Source organism: Pipistrellus kuhlii, unplaced genomic scaffold (genome assembly GCF_014108245.1).
Source record: "Pipistrellus kuhlii isolate mPipKuh1 unplaced genomic scaffold, mPipKuh1.p scaffold_m20_p_41, whole genome shotgun sequence".
NCBI lineage: Eukaryota > Metazoa > Chordata > Mammalia > Chiroptera > Vespertilionidae > Pipistrellus > Pipistrellus kuhlii.
The window spans coordinates 1,919,789-1,937,983 of record NW_023425542.1 but is presented as its reverse complement, the minus strand read 5'-3'; the positions used below and the strand labels follow the sequence as shown (position 1 = coordinate 1,937,983).

Genomic DNA, 18,195 nt, shown 5'->3' with positions numbered 1-18,195 from the left:
TGGGTGGGGGCAGTGAGGGTGCTGAGTATCTGCATGCCGCACTGGAGGAGGTGGGACAAACGGAAGACGAACTTTGTCAGGCCTGCTCTTGAGTCTCCCTGGCATAGCCCTGCACACGGGTCCTCAGCCCTCTGGCAGATACCAGCCCTGGTCCACCTGTCAGGGCCCAGGATGGGAGGTGACCAGGCACCCCGCCTGCTACTCCTCAACCCCAGCCTGGAGGCTGCAGCTGGGAGTCCCTTCCTCTCCTGTGGCTTCTCTCCAGGAGTGAAGGACACAGTGACCAGGCAGCTGGGCAGGGGCCAGAGCTCCCCACTCTGCCTGGGAGACGCTCCCCCTGGAGATCAGGGCAAGGCTGGTTCTTCTGGGGCTGCAAGGAAAAGTCTCTCCCAGCTTCTGGTGCTGCCAGCTGTCCTTGATTCTTTGACTTGGAGACCCATCCTCCGCACCCATCTCTGCATCCACGTCACATGACCTCCTCTCTGTGAGTGAGTCTAACTTCCCTCTTACAAGGACACCTGCCACTGCAGTGAGGGCCCACCCATCCAAGACCCAAGGCCTCCTCTGAACGTGATTACACCTGCAAAGGCCCTGTTCCCAAAGAAGGCCACGGTCCCTATGTCCCACCTAATGGATATGGGGACACTGTAGAACGCACCTCACAAGAGGAAGCACGCAGCCCAAGGGGGAGTGGAAACACCAGTCTCAGAACAGCAGAGCAGGAATTTCCTGTAAATACTGGTAAATACACGCCCAGGCACAAGGACACCTTTCCCTATGGGCATGTTCTCTCCCCGTCAGTGCTCCCATGTATGACAAGATTCATGCCCTGCGACAAGCACGGCCCCTTCCGTGGCAGGGCGAGAAGAGGCCTCTGTGCCAGGACGGGCAGGGCTTCCCAGGAAGAAGGGAGAACTCATCTCTGCTCTCACCATCTGCTCCTGGTGCAGCTTGGCTGGAGAGGAGACACACTGCGGCTGCGCGGCTCCCTGCACTGCCGCCGCCAGCCAGCAGGGGGCCCCTCCCCTCCCCTCCTCTCCCAGAGCCCGCTCTGCGCCCGGAAGTCCCGCCCCCGCAGGAAGTCAGCCAGGGGCCTGGGGAAGATGGCAGGTCCAGGGCCTAGGAGGGCCTGGCCAGGGTGGCTGCTGGCAGCACGGGACCCGGGAAACCTTGAGGGGGCCGTGGGCCTGGGGCGGCGGGCGACCCTGGCGGGCAGCCCGCGGGGAGCCGTGCTCACTGGGGAGTCAGGCAGCTTCTGCACAAGATGGGGAGCGGGGCCCCGGGGCGCGGGCTGAGGACCCCGCTCAGGCCGGTCCTCCGGGTGGACGCCCCGCTCTGCGGGACCAGCCGCCCAGGGCGCCTTCTGAGGCGGGTTGTTCCTGAGGAGACGCCTCCTCCCAGGCCGGGCCGCTCCCCGCAGAGGGCGATGGCGCGGCGCCTCCTCTGCCTGTGGCCCCCTCAGGGCGCTGCTCCAGGGCTTCCCGGCCCAAGTCCTCCTGGAGGGACCGGACCCTCCACCAGAGGCTTTGGGCTCAGACAGAACGGAGCCATCTGCCTGACCACATGCTGCAGCTCAGGGTCCATGGCCGTGAGCACAGGAGGCCTGGCCACTCCCCACGGCAGCTGCCCTCCTGGCCGGAAGGCCACCGGGAAGGACTCGGTGCGGGGCCTCCTCATGGCGCCTCGGCCCACGGCGGCCCTGGACCCTGTGCAGAGCCACGAGCTCTCCGGGGGCGGCCAGGAAGCTCCAGTTCTGTGGTGACAGGAGCGTCCTCATGGGACCCAGAGTGTGTCCTGAGCCCATGGGTCCGTCCCCGAGCTGCTCCTGAGTCACTGATCAAACATGAGGTCTCTGCAGAGCTGTGTGAAAGCCCCATTGGAACTAATGTACGTGCTTAGCAACTGCAGCAACATGAATGGCATTGCTCCTTTTAAATGCTCTCCTAAGTTCTAGTTTATATTGTAGACATCAAATACATTCAGAATTTCAGATATCTGATGTAGTTAAGTAATTCCAATTGGGTGTTGAAAACATTCAACCTGAGTATTCATATATTATTTTTCAGCAGAATTCTAATTTCTCTTTTTTAAATTATCTTTCTCTTGATTTCAGAGAGGAAGGGAAAGGGAGAGAGAGAAAAACATCAATGATGGGAGAGAATCTGATGGGCTGCCTCCTGCAGGCCCCACATTGGAGACTGAGCCTGCAACCTGGGCCTGGGCCCTGACCAGAATTCATACCTCGAGCCCCTGGTTCATCGGTCGACTCAACCACTGAGTGGTGCCGGCTGGGCTAATTTCCCTTTTATAAGTTACATTTGAGCATAATGTGTGGTCAGAGTATGCTCTGCAGGTTGGTTTTTGTGAAGGGGCTCAGTGGGGAGTTTACAGGTTCCATTATTATTTGTTACCCACAGAGTGTCCCCTGTCTGCGGGCGCTGGCCTCTGTGAAGTCACTCCCTCCTGCCCATCTGTGCCTTTCTCTGGAGTCTTCTAGCTTTTAGTGTTTGCCCTTCAGCAATGGCACGTGTGTATCACACTCTCACCTGTCGGGTTGAGCTCACCTGCAGCCACAATTGAAGCAGCCCCCCATAGCCTGCTCTTCCCCTCCAGGTTTCCTCTTCCAGCTCCTGATTCTCGGAGTTGAACCTTTTATGTCCAGTGGCCGAGTGGCTGGCCACAGCTGCTAGTTCTGTCTCGGGGTCTTCCTTCCCAGGTCCCCCAGGTCTGCATTTGTGCAGGTCTCACTTCCCAACTGGTCCCTGGAAGTGATCACAGAGACCCATGCCTCCTCCAGGCTCAGCGCGCCTTCAGAATGAGTGCTGTTAGATGGCAGCCTTGCAGACAGAGCTGGGCGGTGGTCCTTCTCCAGTGAGCCAGGTGGCTGCTGGCCGAGGCAGTCCACCTGGACCTAGAAGACGGGAGGCTGTGCTTACAGGGAGGCTCCAGTGCTGTGGCGGATTGCTCTGTGCGGCACCCACCAGTCCGTGTGGCCGTGTATCCATACTGTACACTCAGACTGGTTTTTAAAGCGGTTACCCTGTGGGCGTGTGTATCCTCCCATGTACATGGATGCGTTGATTTTAAAAGTACTGACTCTTTCAGCATAAACACTTCAGCTTGTTGAAAAGAAGGATCCCTGCCGAAACCGGTTTGGCTCAATGGATAGAGCGTCGGCTTAGGGACTGAAAGGTCCTGGGTTCGATTCCGGTCAAGGGCATGTACCTTGGTTGCAGGCATATCCCCAGTAGGGGGTGTGCAAGAGGCAACTGATCGATGACTCTCTCTCATCGATGTTTCTAACTCTCTCTCTCTCTCCCTTCCTCTCTGTACAAAATCAATAAAATATATTAAAAAAAGAAAAAAAGAAAAAAAGAAAAGAAGGATCCCTGAGAGGAACTTGCTGTCACATTGTCAGGTGTTTGCAATGATGTTTGGTCTGTTTAATTCGTGCAGGTCAGAGCTCCCTTTCTGGAGGCCCCAGTGAGGAAGTTTGATGACGTCTATAAAAAGGGAAGCGAGGGCAGAGAGGGTGGCAGCCTGTTCACCATCATTGCCCATTTGTATGATTTCTATGTGGAACAGTATCTCCCTATTTGGAGAAACCTACTGGAACTCACACAGAGAAAGGTAGGGACCTGCTCCTATTAATGCTGAGAAGTGTGGGCTTTTCGTTGAGAAAAGATGATGTTCTGTCCCTGGAAGTGATCACAGAGACCCAGGCCAAAGCCCGCCGGGCAGGCGGCAAGTTCCAGGACAAGACCAGGTACCATGGGTCACTCCTGCCTCCTAAGTGCCTCAGTTCTCAGAAGCTGACCAGCACACGGAAATAAGTGGGGTAGATGCTGTGTTTCATTTCCTAGTAATCTGTTACTTTTTGCTTCTGTGATTTGATGTTTTAATCTTAAAAATTAGAGGCCCAGTGCATAGATTTGGCTCTCTGACATCCCCCAAGGATGCCAGATTTGGAGGGGGCAAAGGCCAGGCCGTCGGACCCTATTGGTGCATGCTCGGGGCCGGAAAGGGACCATGGGAGGGCTCCAGGGCGGTGGGAGGATTAGCTAAGTTGGAGTGGGTGTGGGTGTGGGTGTGGGTGTGGATGTGGGTGTGAGGACTGAACTGATAGGGCATAGATGGGAGGGAAGGCCAGGGTCAGCCCGTGTTCTCAGCTTGGGCCTTCAGTGGGCAGGAGAACATGCAGGAGACCCAGGTCCAAAAGGGAAGATGGGCTCTTTTCTGAAATCCCGTAATAGTCACTGGGAGGAGCTGTGGTCTGAGCCCTCTGAGGAGGCCCTGAGGCCCTGAGGTGGAAAGCCTCGGGGTTAGAATCACTTACACTCAGACATTTGAGAGGAAAGGCAGGAGGAAGGTCACCTGGAGACAGGCCAAAGTGTCCCAGAGAAGAAGCTTCCCCCTCTATTGGATGCCCAGAGCTCAGGTTTAAAATATTGGGTCTAGTAATAATTAATGTCGTTTTTAACATTCATTTAAAATCTTGCTTGGCGTTGACTTGTATTGACATAACCTTCAAACACGTGGTATCTACAGAACGTGTGAAGTGCAATTAACAAGTTTTGCTTGAAAAAGTTTGTGTTTGGTTTGGTTTTTGTTGCAAAACTAGGGCTAAGAAGATGGCGGATGAAGAGCATATTCGGCACTGCATGCTTTACGAGTTCCAATTAGGAAGAAAAGCAAGTGAGGCTGCAAAAAACATCTGTAGTGCTCTTGGTCAAGATGCAGTTAGCGCCAGAAAATGCCAGCGTTGGTCTGAGAAATTTCGCGAGGGAAATTTTTCATTAGATGACAAGAGTGGTCGAGGCCGTGTGTCCAATTTTGATCAAGAAGCTCTTCAAGCTCTTTTGGTGCAAAATCCTCAAATTACCCAACAAGAGCTTGCGACAACTTTAAATTGTTCACAAAAAACAATTTCCAATCAATTGCGTGCACTTGGCAAAGACCAAAAGTTTGGAAAATGGGTTCCTCATGAGTTGACAGACAACAATCGTAATCAAAGAGTCACAATTTGCAGTTCGCTCCTCTCTCGTCAAAACAGTTTGCCGTTTTTAGAGCAAATTGTTATCGGAGATGAAAAATGGGTGCTGTATGTTAATTTGAAAAGGCGGCCTCAATGGTTGGACAAAAATGAGGCTCCGCAGCCCACGCCAAAACCTGACTTGCATGCGAAAAAAGTGATGTGTGTTTGGTGGAATTTTAAAGGAATTCTTCATTATGAACTTTTACCATCTAACCAAACCATTACAAGTGCAGTGTATAGTGCCCAATTGGAAAGGTTAGCCTAAGCTTTAAGAGAAAAAGAACCCGCGCTGATTAATTGGAAGGGCGTAATTCTTCACCACGATAATGCACGACCGCATACTGCAAGAATCACTGCTGAAAAACTGCGCCAGTTGGAATGGGAAGTTCTCCCTCAACCTGCATATTCTCCTGATATTGCCCCTTCTGATTACCATTTGTTTCGTTCTTTGCAAAACTTTCTTCTTGGAAAAAAATTTAATAATGAAGAATGCCTCAAAAATGCATTGACCGAATTTTTTGCATCAAAATCACAAGAATTTTACAACAGAGGGATTAAAATGCTTCCTGAGCGTTGGGCACAAGTAGTAGAAAACAATGGCAACTATATTGTTGATTAAATTTTGTTGTATTGTTTAAATAAATTCGATTTAAAAAAAGTATTAGAAAACGACATTAATTATTACTAGATCTAATAGAGATTTTGGCCTGGTCAACGGGGCTCAGTGGTTAAGCATGGGCCTATGAACCAGGAGGTCCTGGTTTGATTCCCGGCCCTGGACTGGAATTGAACCCAGGATCTTTCGATTCATAGGTCGACACTCTATCCACTGAGCCAAATCAGCTAGGGCAATAAAAATATGTTTTTTAAAAATAAATTAATTAAAATAATAGAAGTCAGCAGATTCGGGAAGTACTCACCAGGTTGCCTAGGGTAGGATTTGGGGAATCAGGGCATGGCCTTTAATATGTCTTTGGAGCTTCTTTTTGGTGAGCTGTGAAAATGTTCTAAAATTGTGGAGATGATGCACAACCTTAAATATACTCAGTGTTCACTTTGAATGGGTGTTTGATCGTTTGTGAATTATATCAGTAAAAAGTCAACATTTGGAGAAATCTCAGAAAGGAGTATGTGGGAAGTCTCTACTGGTCTTGCAACTTTTATTCCAGATTAAAAGTTTAAGAAATGAAAAGGCCAGGATTGGAGGAAGGAATGACAACTATTGTGGAGAGGAGGGGTGACTCAGAGCACAGGGAGCGCACATGGGGGGATCAGTGGGAGGAGTTGGGGTGGAGGAGGGGGAGAGGGAACTAGAGAACTGTGGGTAGTGGTCAAGGCCGACGTGGAGGCCCAATATTTGTTAAATTACTGCGGAGGCTGGAGTGGGATGGTCAGCCTGAGACCATCTGGTGTATCAGCGGTGATGGCCATGTGCAGAATTGGTTGATTTCTTCCCAAGTTGAAGGTCAGTTATATAGACAATTTGAAATGATGGCTTTCTCTTTCTTTTGTCTATATTTTAGGATTCCCTTTATGCTGGAAATGATGTTGGTACTGAAGAACAATAACATGCAGAGGATTCTGGGCTTTGTCCCTGAGCCTGTGGAGACACTGAGGAAATTGCAAAGAGCTTTGGTGAGTCACCTTTACTCCTAAGTGCTTTGAGTTTCCTGTGGACGTGATCCCACCGTGGACGTCTGGGAGGTAGTTGGAGCTGTGGGTCAGGTGGCCGGCCTGGTCAGCAGGAGTTCTGAGGGGTCGAATGGCACCTGCGTTTCTGAGTGAGACCCTGTGCGTGGCCCGTGTGCAGGGGAGTCCCTGTGATAAGCATCCCCCACACTTAGCCTGTGGTGCTGGACTCGCTGTGAAGCAGGGTCACCACAGAACCTTTTGATCACTTTGGAAGAGGGCCCCTCCAGGACCAGTGGGGCCTTGTCTGTTTAACCTCCCTTGGTTTTTTTACGTGGGGCGACAGCGGAGAAGCACTGCTCTGTCTCGTCAGGGGAAGTACTCTGTAACTTCCTTTTTTATTTTTACTTTTTTGAGAGAATTATTATTTTATATAATTTTTATTAATTTCAGAGAGGAAGGGAGAGGGGGGAGAGAGAGAGAAACATCAATAGGAGAATCATTGATTGGCTGCCTCCTACATACTCCACATTGGGGATTAAGCCCATAACTGGAGAATGCGACTTGACCTGGAATCAAACCATGATCACCTGGCTCATAGGTTGACACTCAACCCCTGAGCCAGGCCAACTAAGTTCAGGTGCCAGTAAAAATGCTTGTATAAATAAATAAAAAATTGTATTTCTGGTTTAGTTCTTTTCAAGGCATTATTCGAAACTATTGGGAAATGTGGTAAGAATTTAGAAGTTAAAATTTGAAAGTTACTTTCTAAGACCTAATGGAACCCAATATTTCTTTAAATCCTATCCCAGGCATATGCTTCCTGATTTGAGGGAGAGAGAGAATCGTTGATGTTAGAGAAAAGCATCAGTTGGTTGCCTCTCATATGCACCCCCCTGGGGGCTGAATGCCCAACCTAGGTATGAGCCCTGACTGGGAATTGAACCCCCAGCCTTCCATGTACACAGTGATGACCCACCCAACTGAGCCATCACAGCCTGGTATATGGACCCAATTTTTAGAAAAGAAAACCTTATATTCCTCCTGATATTTCTGCATATCCAAGGTCCAAAATACAGCTAAGTCAATGGGAATTCATGGAACAACACGATGACTTTGAGTGGGTTAAATGAGACATAATGTATACAACATGCTCATTGCTGTGCCAGGCTGGCACTCACTCGTTGGTGGTTTCAGTTGGCTTCATCCTATTTTCTGTATTATTGTTATGTATTTTCCCTAAAATAGCTTTAGGTTCATAGATTTTTGCATCATTGCTCTGAAACGTTGGCCCAAAAATTTGGGACCAGAGAGTTTAAAATTTTACCATCCACTTAACATTTCATTGGCATAAGCTCTAAATTTAACCATTATTGAAATCTTCACTTGTATATTGATGATAAAAGAAGTGATCTACACCAATAAAAAGGCAATATGCAAATTGTCCATTGCTTCATGACACCCACCAGCCAATCAGGAGTGAGTATGCAAATTAACCAAAATATGTGGCAGCTGCACCACCCCCAGCTGCTCTAGACCTCTGGGTAGCACACATGCAGGTGTAGAGTGGCTGGGCAGGGCGGGGCGCCTGCTATGAAGGGGAGTGTAGGGGGCAGAGGAAGCTACAGGAGTGGTGCTCTGGCTGGAGCAAAGACTGAAGGCTCTGGCTGCAGCGAATTCTCCAGCCAGAGCAAAGACCAAAGGCCGAAGCCAGAGTGTAGGCCTGGGTCCCGGGTGCCTGAGGAAAAAAAAGGTGCCAGCAGCCAGGGGAAGGAAGGCTTATTGCATGAATATTCGTGCAACAGACCTCTAGTTTTTAATAATTTTAGATCACATTTTGTTTGACATCATTTAAAAAAATATTTTATTGATTTTTTACAGAGAGGAAGGGAGAGAGCTAGAGAGCTAGAAACGTCGATGAGAGAGAAACATCGACCAGCTGCCTCTTGCACACCCCTACCAGGGATGTGCCCGCAACCAATGTACATGCCCTTGACCGGAATCCAACCTGGGACCTTTCAGTCCGCAGACTGACGCTCTACCACTGAGCCAAACTGGTTTCGGCTGTTTGACATCATTTTAAGTCTCATTATGCTTCCCATAAATTAAGACTATTACATTTATGAGACAGGTTCTAGAGGAGCAATTGGTTGAGGTAGTTATGAAATAATAACATCGTTAATTTTTTATTAAAAAATATATTTTATTGATTTTTACAGAGAGGAACGGGGAGGGGTAGAGAATTAGAAACATTGATGAGAGGGAAACATCAATCAGCTGCCTCTTGCACACCTCCCACTGGGGATGTGCCCGCAACCAAGGTACATGTACTTGACAAGAATCGAACCTGGCATCTTCCAGTACACAGTCCGAAGCTCTATCCACTGAGCCAAACTGATTAGGGCAATAATAACACCTTTAGGCGGGATTTTTCTTTTCATTTTTTTTCTTTTGTTAGGGATAGGAATAGAATATTGGGGACTAGCTATAATAATAACTATTAATCATGCTCTGTTAACTATGATTGTTCTGTTTGATTAGAGAAAGCACGTTCTATTCTGTTTGAGAGTTATAGGCCTTGGGGCAGGGGAGCCAACATGGGAATGCAGCTCCTGAGAATGGCCTAGATTAACCTTTGTTGCCTCTAAGCTGGTCCCTGAGGCACCCGCCTCTGCCAACTCCAGCCCACATTGCATGTAACCTGTAACCACTGTACATTGCCTACTTTCCCATGTGTGTAATTCAAACTTTCCCATGGAATCTGTGTCATTCTACCCAACATCAGCAGCTGGCTTATGGGGAGAGTAGAGCAGATGTTTGTGGATGACCTGCTGCTCTCCCATTCTGCCCACATTGATGGAATAAGCGCCATATATGAGCCAACCCAGTGTCTGCTACATTCGTTCCAGTAGAAACCAGCAGCCTGGGCCTATTGGTTGTCCGGTTTCACTTTAAGTAATTTCCTAACAGTTATTGGAACTGGATAATTAATAATGCCAGTCATTACTCCCCCCCCCCCCATAAGTCCAAATATTGCATGTAATTAAAATGTATAAAATTTATTTTAAGAATGAATTTTTTAATTACACAAGTAAAACTATTACTAGTTTTGAAATAATTAAAACACTCTTAGCACATCGGTTGACAGCCTAAATGTTTAAATTCTGTTCTGAGGATACCTGCATATGTGTCCTCTAAATATATTTCTTGCATGTGCTAATTTAATACTCCTTGCACAGAGAACTATATGTACAATATATTTTTGATAAAATATTTTCCAGTTCAGCAGGTGTGGCTCAGTGATAGAGCATCAAACTCTGAAGCAGAAAATCACTGTTGGATACCTGGTCAGGGCACATGCCCATGGCTCAGTCTCCATTATGGGGCACGCAGGAGGCAGCCGATCAATGATTCTAAAAGGAAGTAAATAAAATATTTTCCGAATATACAGCTTTACTTTGTTCATTTTGCTAATAAACTACACATTAATGAATGTTCTGTCAAATTGTTTTTTAGGCAGTTGACTGGTGGAGTTCAGGTGTTCTAATGTGTGAACTTTTCACAGTTGATGATGAGAATTTGGGAGCTGAGCTCTCTAGGTAAGATTCCACAAAATAAAATGAATGTGTTGTTATCTCAAAGCAATGGATCTAACTTCTGTAATTTGGCTGATGGGAGAACAATAATTTTTAGAAATGTGGATAGACAAAATTAGAATTAAGCAGTTAATTTTTATTTTCATTGATGTAGGATATATATTTATAACCTTTATGTTTCTTTATATTTTATATATCCTAGACCTAGATGTTAAGTTTCATAGGGAGAGTGTCCTAATTTTGTCTATTCCAAAGCAGTTAGCATGAGCGTGAGCCGCTGGCAGAGCCGTTTAGAATGCAGGGCAGTGGGCTGTTAGGAATGGGGGGCATGGAAACAGCAGAATGTGTGGTGCAGAGTCGGTGGGAGAGGAGTCAGTTGTGTGTGGAGTCGGTGGGAGAGGAGTTGGTTGTGTGCAGATTCGGTGGGTTCAGAGTCGGTTTGTGAAGAGTCGGTGGATGTAGAGTCGGTGAACTTAGAGTTGGTGAACTTAGAGTCGGTGAGCGCGGAGTTGGTAAGTGCAGAGCCTCTGCATATGTAAGAAGGAACTGTCCCTGCCTCCCCCTCGGGGCTGTTGTGAAGAGTGAATGTGCAAGGACAGAGGGCACCCAGTGCAGGGCCAGGGATGGGCAGAGAGATGGTGCCCAGGTGAATCCAGGGTTTGTGAGCAAACCGTTCCTGCTGCCAGGCTTTGATCAGAACTGTGTCCACTAATGGCAGGTCCCCGGCTTCTCTTCTACCCAGAAGCTTGGGTTCTGGCCCCTGTGGGGAAAATGGACATGAGATGGAAAAGCAGCAGCTACTGCCCACTCTCAGTCATTAGAACCCATGAGTGGGACCAGCCTTGGAGAACTGCCCACTGAGAGCAATGGTCACATCCCATGTATGCGTGTTCCCAGGCTGTGAAGGCATTCAGGGGAGACTCGGCCCCTAAGACACCGAGTGGTTCTGGAAGGGCTCCTGGGGTGGGAGCAGGGATGAGGAGAAAGAGCTGAGCAGCTCCCCATGTGTGCTGGGCACTGGGACAGGAGTAAGTCCAGCAGAGTCCTCCCTTGAGGGGTCCTGTGAGGGACCAGCCATGTCATCCCACACCCAGCATGTGCCCAACACCCAGAGGCCCACAGTATTGTTTGTTGTGTCTTAGCCCTCATGTCCAGGAAACTGCTGAGAGCAGCCAAGAGCTGTTGGCTTTCCAAGAGGACATGTGTGAACCGTTCAGATAGGAACTGTGTGTTGAACAAAAGCTCACCCGAATAGCCATTTATTTCCAGCACCCAACCAGTGGAGTGACTATGGAATCGAGAGGCCTAGACTCAGCCCTGAAACCCCGGGATCAACCCTTAGTCCAACCCATTCCTTGCAAAGGAAACGGCTCAGCAAAGTCCCATGCCTAGTGCACTCGTCCAATAGACAGGGCTGTGCATGTCAGACACTCTCGCGCCACGTGTACAACGGATTGGGGCACTTTCAGGGTTATGTTGTGCCCTTCTCTTACTGGGTTTGGGTTGCTGTCCACGCAGTGACCTGTGATGCTGAAGAGTTGCTTGCTTAGCTCAGCAGCTTGAGTGGGCAACCGACAGGGCCTTCCTGGCAGGGGCCAGTGCCCCATTTGCAGGCTCCATGCCCAGGAGTGGCCTGTGGGAGGAAGCAAATCAATCATTCTCTCATCATTGCTGTTTCTCTCCCTCTTCCTTCCTCTCTGAGATCCATCTATAGATATAAAAACCAAGGGGACCAGATGCCTGGTCATTAGCTATGACACACACTGACCCCCAGAGGGCAGATGCTCAACACAGGAGCTGCCGAGCTGCTGTCACTTAGTAGTGGGGTTCTCGGCTGACGCACCCAGAACCAGAGAGGAGGGAGACCAGTTCTGGGGTGTGTCACCTGGGAACCACGCTCTCCCAATCTCAGACCCCTCAGGGGATGCTAGAGAGGCTATTTCAGCCCGATTCCTGCAGGCCCGTCCTCTGAACCACACTGGTGCATGAATTCGTGCACTAGGCCTCTAGTAAAAATATATTTAAATCCTATATAATCCTATATAATAAAAGCCTATTATGCTAAGTGTCCAGTTGTCTAGCGGCCTTTCAACCAATCAAAGTGTAATGTACTAATAATATGCTAAGGCCACTCAACTGCTTGCTATGACGTGCATTGACCACCATGGGGGAGACACTACTCTGGTCAACCAGTTACTATGATGTGCACTGACAGCAGGGGGAAGATGCTCCAACAGGTAGGTGAGCTTGCTGCTGGGGTCTAGCCAATTGAGACTGAGCGAGACAGGCCAGAAACGCCCTGGTGCCCACCCATGCTCCCTGCCCAGGTGGTCAACCTCTGGCATCTCCTCTCTCCCCCTCAAACCCCTCGTCATGCACTTGTGGGGTCAGTGAGCATGGCCTGTGCCCTCTCACAATCCAGGACCCATAGGGGGATGTCTGAGAGCCAATTTCAGCCCGATTCTGCAGGCCAGGCCAACGGACCCCACTGGTGCACAAATTCATGCCCTGGGCCTCTGTGTATTTATACTTAAAGGAACAAACAAACACACAAACAAAACAACAGACAGGGCCTTACTGCTGTGTTGCTTTTCTGTAAGGATAGGTGTTTGTGAGTGAGTATTATAAAAAGGGTCTCTACAGAACAGAACAGAGGAGTTAAGTCACCTGCCTAAGGTCACACAGCTAGTAAGTGGTGGGCCTAAGATGTGAACTCAGGTTGCTGCATCCAGAGTCTATACTCTTTTAAAATTTTTAAAAATTTTTTCATTGTGTTAAAAAACAACAAACCACACAAAACTGACTCATCTCAGCCATTTTCAGGAGTATAGTATTAAGTATATCCACACTGTTACGCCACCCCTGAGCCCATACTCAACCTCCTGGCAAGTGTGGAAATAAAAACATATGTATAATAACATTAAAGGGAAAGAGAAGTATTTAAAATGCAGGTGTACCAGGGAGAAATTATGTACAATGGGCATGCATGGAGCATGAGAACGAGAAGCTGGCCAAGATGTTAAGTTTCATAGGAGAGTGTCCTAATTTTGTCTATTCCAAAGCAGTTAGCATGAGTGTGAGCTGCTGGCAGAGCCGTTTAGAATGCAGGGCAGAGGGCCGTTGGGAATGGGGGACATGGAAACAGCAGAATGTGTGGTACAGAGTCAGAGGGAGAGGAGTCGGTTGGGTGTGGAGTCAGTGAGTGAAGAGTCGGTGGATTTAGAGTCGGTGAACTTAGAGTCGGTGAGCGCGGAGTTGGTGAGTGCAGAGCCTCTTCATATGTAAGAAGGGTCTGTCCCTGCCTCCCCCTCGGAGCTGCTGTGAAGAGTGAATGTGCAAGGACAGAGGGCACCCAGTGCAGGGCCAAGGATGGGCAGAGAGATGGTGCCCAGGTGAATCCAGGGAATGTAAGCAAACCCTGAGAGCCATTTTCAGTCTGAATGACCCCACTGGTGTACAAATTCATGCACTGGGCCTCTAGTGTATATTTATACTTAAAGGAACAAACAAAACAACAGATAGGGCCTGACTGCTGTGTTGCTTTTCTGTAACGACGGGTGTTTGTGAGTGACTGTTGCAAAAAGGGTCTCTACCGGTTTTTAGGATGTGGGTTGAGCTGTGCTTTGGGAGTTCCTACAGCCATTCCAAGGCATGTTAAACCTGCTAAGGGACCGCAGAGCTGCCCGTCATCATATTACCTGCTTTAAAGCCCTGTGCTGTGCGCCACTTTGTTCAGACACCACTCAGAGACGTTGGGTGTCTTCATCACCTAGGCCACCGGGTCAGCGTGTTTTTTAGTGGCTGTAGGTCTCCCAGCTGGGCCCTGTGTTGCAGTCACTTCTGTGCAGCTGTGTTTTGGGAAGTGAGCAGGTGCATGGAGCCCTTCATCCTGGGGAACGAGGGTGGGTGCACAGGGGTGGGGCCTGTCCAGAGGGTGGCATGGGGGTATCCTCACCACTCCCTCTTTCTGCACTAGGATCGTGGACACGTTCCCCAGCAGTTCCTTGAGGCGCTGCTGGGGGACAGCATGGCCCTTGAGGCTCAACAGCTGCCCAGGATGAACCAACGCGCCCACCGGAGCTGGGAGCTGGAGCAGCTCTCTGAAGGTGGGCAGCAGCCCCTGCTGCCTGGGAGCCAGGCTGGTTGCGGTTTCTCCCTCCTCCAGGGTGCTGAGCGCTTGGCTCTGAACCGCATGTGTGAGCCCATCCTCACCCCAAGTGAATAGGGTTTTACTCAAGGGCCATTGGAACTGTTTCATTGCAATTCTCCCCAAGGGGAACATGAAGGGTCTGGCAGCCTTGAAGTCAGGACATGAACTACAAAGTAAGTGTTGCCAGATTTCTCAGCTCCCATGTGGACAGCTCGGGGTGATGGTTGTCTCGGGGCCGGAGGCAGAGAGTGGAAGCCAGGCCCCGGAATCTGGGCTCTGACTGGACTTTGCTCTTTAGCCTCCGACAGTGCCATACAGTTGAAAATAGAAGAACAGACCCTGGAGGGCACGGCCCAGGAGGTGCGGGGTGGCTCCTGCAGGGAGAGGAGCGTCAAGATCCAGGAGCTCCAGGAGGAGAACCAGCTTCTCCGGAAGCAGGTGCCCGTGGGTGGTGTCTGGAACATACGGGCAAGCAGGTGGCCAGGGGAGCACCCAGTGTCGGAGAGGATGCGCAGCTGGGAGAAGCGCGGAATGCAGGGCAGCCACAGCAGCGGGACACGAGTCCTCATGGAGCAGAGTCCCGAGGCAGCATGACTGGCCCTGCAGCAGAGGGAGCGGACACTGTGGGTGTCTGTGTGCCCCATGGCCTTCATCTTCATCTGTGACATGGGTTCATGGTGTGCCCCTGTAGGTGGTGTGAGGACCGTATGCGTTAGTGTGGGTAAAGGGTCCGAGCACATAGTAAGTGCTCACAGAAAGGAGACCAGCGAGCGCCCTGTTAGACAGCACAGGGCGGGCCTGGGAGGGAAGCAGTCGTGGAAGCCACGCCCGTGTGTGCAGGACCACGGAGGGGCCGCTTCACGGCTGGTCTTGGCCCTGCAGGTGGATGAGTTGCAGTTGCAAGTGCAGCTGGAGAAGGACAAGAGCCAGGAGTGGGAGACACTCACTGAGGAGCTCGTGAACGAAGTAGAGCAGGTGCTCAAGGAAGTTGGCACCCTGAAGGCGGACAGAGCCCTGCAGGTAGGCCTCCCCTGGCGCCCCTGCCTGCTAGGGGGAGCGTCCGGGATCACAGCCCTGTCCTGGTCATTGGTCAGTGATTCCGGGGTGACCAGTTCCTCACTCACCTGCAGCTCAGAGCGGCAATCCTCAGCTGCAGCAGGGGGTTGGGGACAGGTATCACCTCCCAGGGACACTGGCCATCTCGTTTTTGATTGACAGGACTTGGGGGAAGAGAGGGGAGGTGCTCCTGGCTGTGCTGCAGTGAGGCCAGGGATGCTGCTGAATGTCCAGCAGCCCTGGCACAAAGAATGATCCCGCTCCATATGTCCAGGGTCGCCCAGAGAACCTGGCACACCTCCAGGACGGATCTGCCTGGAGCTACCACAAGTGCCATGGAAGGCAGCCCAGCGCTGGGGCAGTGGCTCAGTGACGCCTCCCAGGGGCTAGGCTTCCCTCTTCCTGCTCTGCCACTCTTTGGAGTGGCTGTTGTACCCCCCCAAGTGGGTAGGAAGGTTTTTCCTTGAGAAAAGGCCTGGGAAAGTGTTCTGTGGGGTGACACGTTTGGGCTGTGCTTTAAAGTTCCCTCCATGAAATGGACTCTCACACGGGCTGGGTCTTTGGCTCTGCAGGTGGCAGAGTTGGAGATGCAACTCCAGGTCGAAAAGGATAATGGCCAGAACTTGGCAGACATCAACAAGGAGCTGCTGAAAGATCTAAAGCAGGTGCTCGATGCTCTTGGTCACCTGAAGGCGGAGGCCCCACAGGTAGGCCCTCCAGAGCACATGCTCCCCTGATGCCCCTGCCTGTGAGGGGGAGCGTCGGGATCACGGCTGTGTCCTGGTCACTGATCAGTGATTCCTGGGTGACTAGGTTCCTCGTTCAGCTGCAGCTCAGACCAGCATTTCTCAGCCGTGGCAAGGGGACAGGGACAGGTGTTGCCCCCCAGGAACACTGGCCATCTTGGATTTGATTGGCAGGACTTGGGAAAGGGGAAGGGAGGTCTCCTGGCTGTGTTGGGTGGATGGTGGTTCTGTAAATCTCCGGGTAAATTGGTTGGTAATGTTGTTCAGATATTCTGTGTCCTTACTAATTTTCTATGACTGTCTTTTTCAGTAGGCTTTTCAAAGTAGTCAGAGAGGGCACCCAATGAGTTTATGCAGAGAAAGGGCACAAGTTTCCCAAAAAAGGTCCCGTGTATAAAAGGGGGCACAAGACTCAGTGTAGCACCATATGCTACAGTCCATCTATGCTTTGGGCCCTCTCAGCACACTTCCTTAAGTGCTAGTAGAACTGATTTGATGCCCTGAGGGTCCCTGTTATTTTGGTGCCTTCAACGTGCTCTGCTTTGGCCCCTCACTGCTTGTGGGGTGCGGGGATGCAGAGTCTGTGATTCCTGGGACCTGCACCCGGTGAGGCATCATCACCTTTTCCCTCCCGCAGGTGGAGCCTTCCTCCCAGAACCAGCAGGAGGCCAAGGACAGGGAGCTGGAGGAGCTGTACGAGCTGTACGATCTGCTGGAGCAGCTGATTGAAGCCCATGAGGCCCTCCTGCAGGACCACGGGAGCCTGGGGGCGCTCCATGAGCACCTGTCTGGGCAGTACCAGGCCCTCGTGCAGGAGCATACCCTCCACAAGACCCTGCTGCGTGGTTCTCTAGAGAGGGAGAGCAGGGCGTTCTGTCTCAGGTGGGTGCCAGCAACTGTCGGGGTGACGAGCGGGCTCTGCAGGCCTTATCCTTCAGGCCCTAGAAGGGTAATAGGGTAATTAGTCCTACCAGACATCCTCCAGGACGGATCCTGACAAAGCTGGGGCCTGAGATAAGCCATCAGCATCCTGGGTGCCTGTGGCTGCCCAGAGGGATGGAAATAAGGGTTCTGGGCTCCTTAGGCTCTCCGGAGGAGGGAAGCCTGGATCCTGCGTGCTGGAGCTGAGGCAAAGACTTTTAGGGGCATTCAGGCAGGCAGGGGAGGAGTTAGGGGCAATCAGAGCAGCAGGGGAGCAGTTAGGTGTGATACGGCAAGCAGGCAGAGGTGGTTAAGCACAATCAGGCAGGCAGGCAGAGGTGGTTAGGGGCAATCAGGCAGGCAGGCAGAGTGTTTAGGAGCAATTAGGCAGGCAGGAAGGCAGGAGAGCAGTTAAGAGCCAGCAGTCTTGGACTGTGAGAGGGATGTCTGAGGGGTCTGGGATTGGAGAGGTTCCAGGCTGGGCAGAGAGACCCCTCTGACTCCTCCCCCTTCACAAATTTCGTGCACCGGACCTCTAGTGATATTCTTAACATCTGCTCACATGGGAAGGTTTGTGCAAGTGGCATCTGACCGGCTCTGAAGGAGGGGTTCATTGTCTTTCTGCAGGTAGCTCCTTGCTTGGTAGACCTCCTGTGTTACTCGTGGTTTGGCTGGTTGCTCAGATAGCTGGAGCCCTTGGTCTGTCTGCAGCAGGGCTGCAGGCTGGGACGTGAGGTGCCTGGAGCCCATGCTGGTGGCTCTGTGTTCATTTCACTGGACGCCTGACTGGCACCCTCACTACTTTGTCCCCAGCACACATTTCCTGGGTGTCAAGCCTCGTCCCGGAGACTCAGTGGGGAGTGAGACTTGCAGTTTCTGCCCTGCAGTAGGGTGGTTACCAACGGTTGGAATGTGCTTGGTCCGTGTGTTTTCCAAGGCACAACAGGGAAGCAGGAGTTGGGAACCCTATGGTCCATGGCCCTATTTGTCAAACCTGGATGACTTTTTCCAGAATCGTTATCCTGGATGAGAAAGATCACAGCCCTGAGAGCCAGGCAGATC

General features: G+C 50.8%; 1 protein-coding gene across 1 annotated transcript; it reads left to right on the top strand.

The window, feature by feature from the left end:
- The first annotated feature begins 3,381 nt into the window (after positions 1 to 3,381).
- LOC118704257 (nucleolar MIF4G domain-containing protein 1) lies at positions 3,382 to 14,361 on the top strand. Its single transcript, XM_036411750.2, has 4 exons — positions 3,382 to 3,766; positions 6,559 to 6,670; positions 10,181 to 10,263; positions 14,237 to 14,361. Exons 1-4 carry the CDS (start codon positions 3,651 to 3,653, stop codon positions 14,319 to 14,321), a joined length of 396 nt encoding a protein of 131 aa, XP_036267643.1. The 5' UTR covers positions 3,382 to 3,650; the 3' UTR covers positions 14,322 to 14,361.
- The last annotated feature ends 3,834 nt before the right edge of the window (positions 14,362 to 18,195 follow it).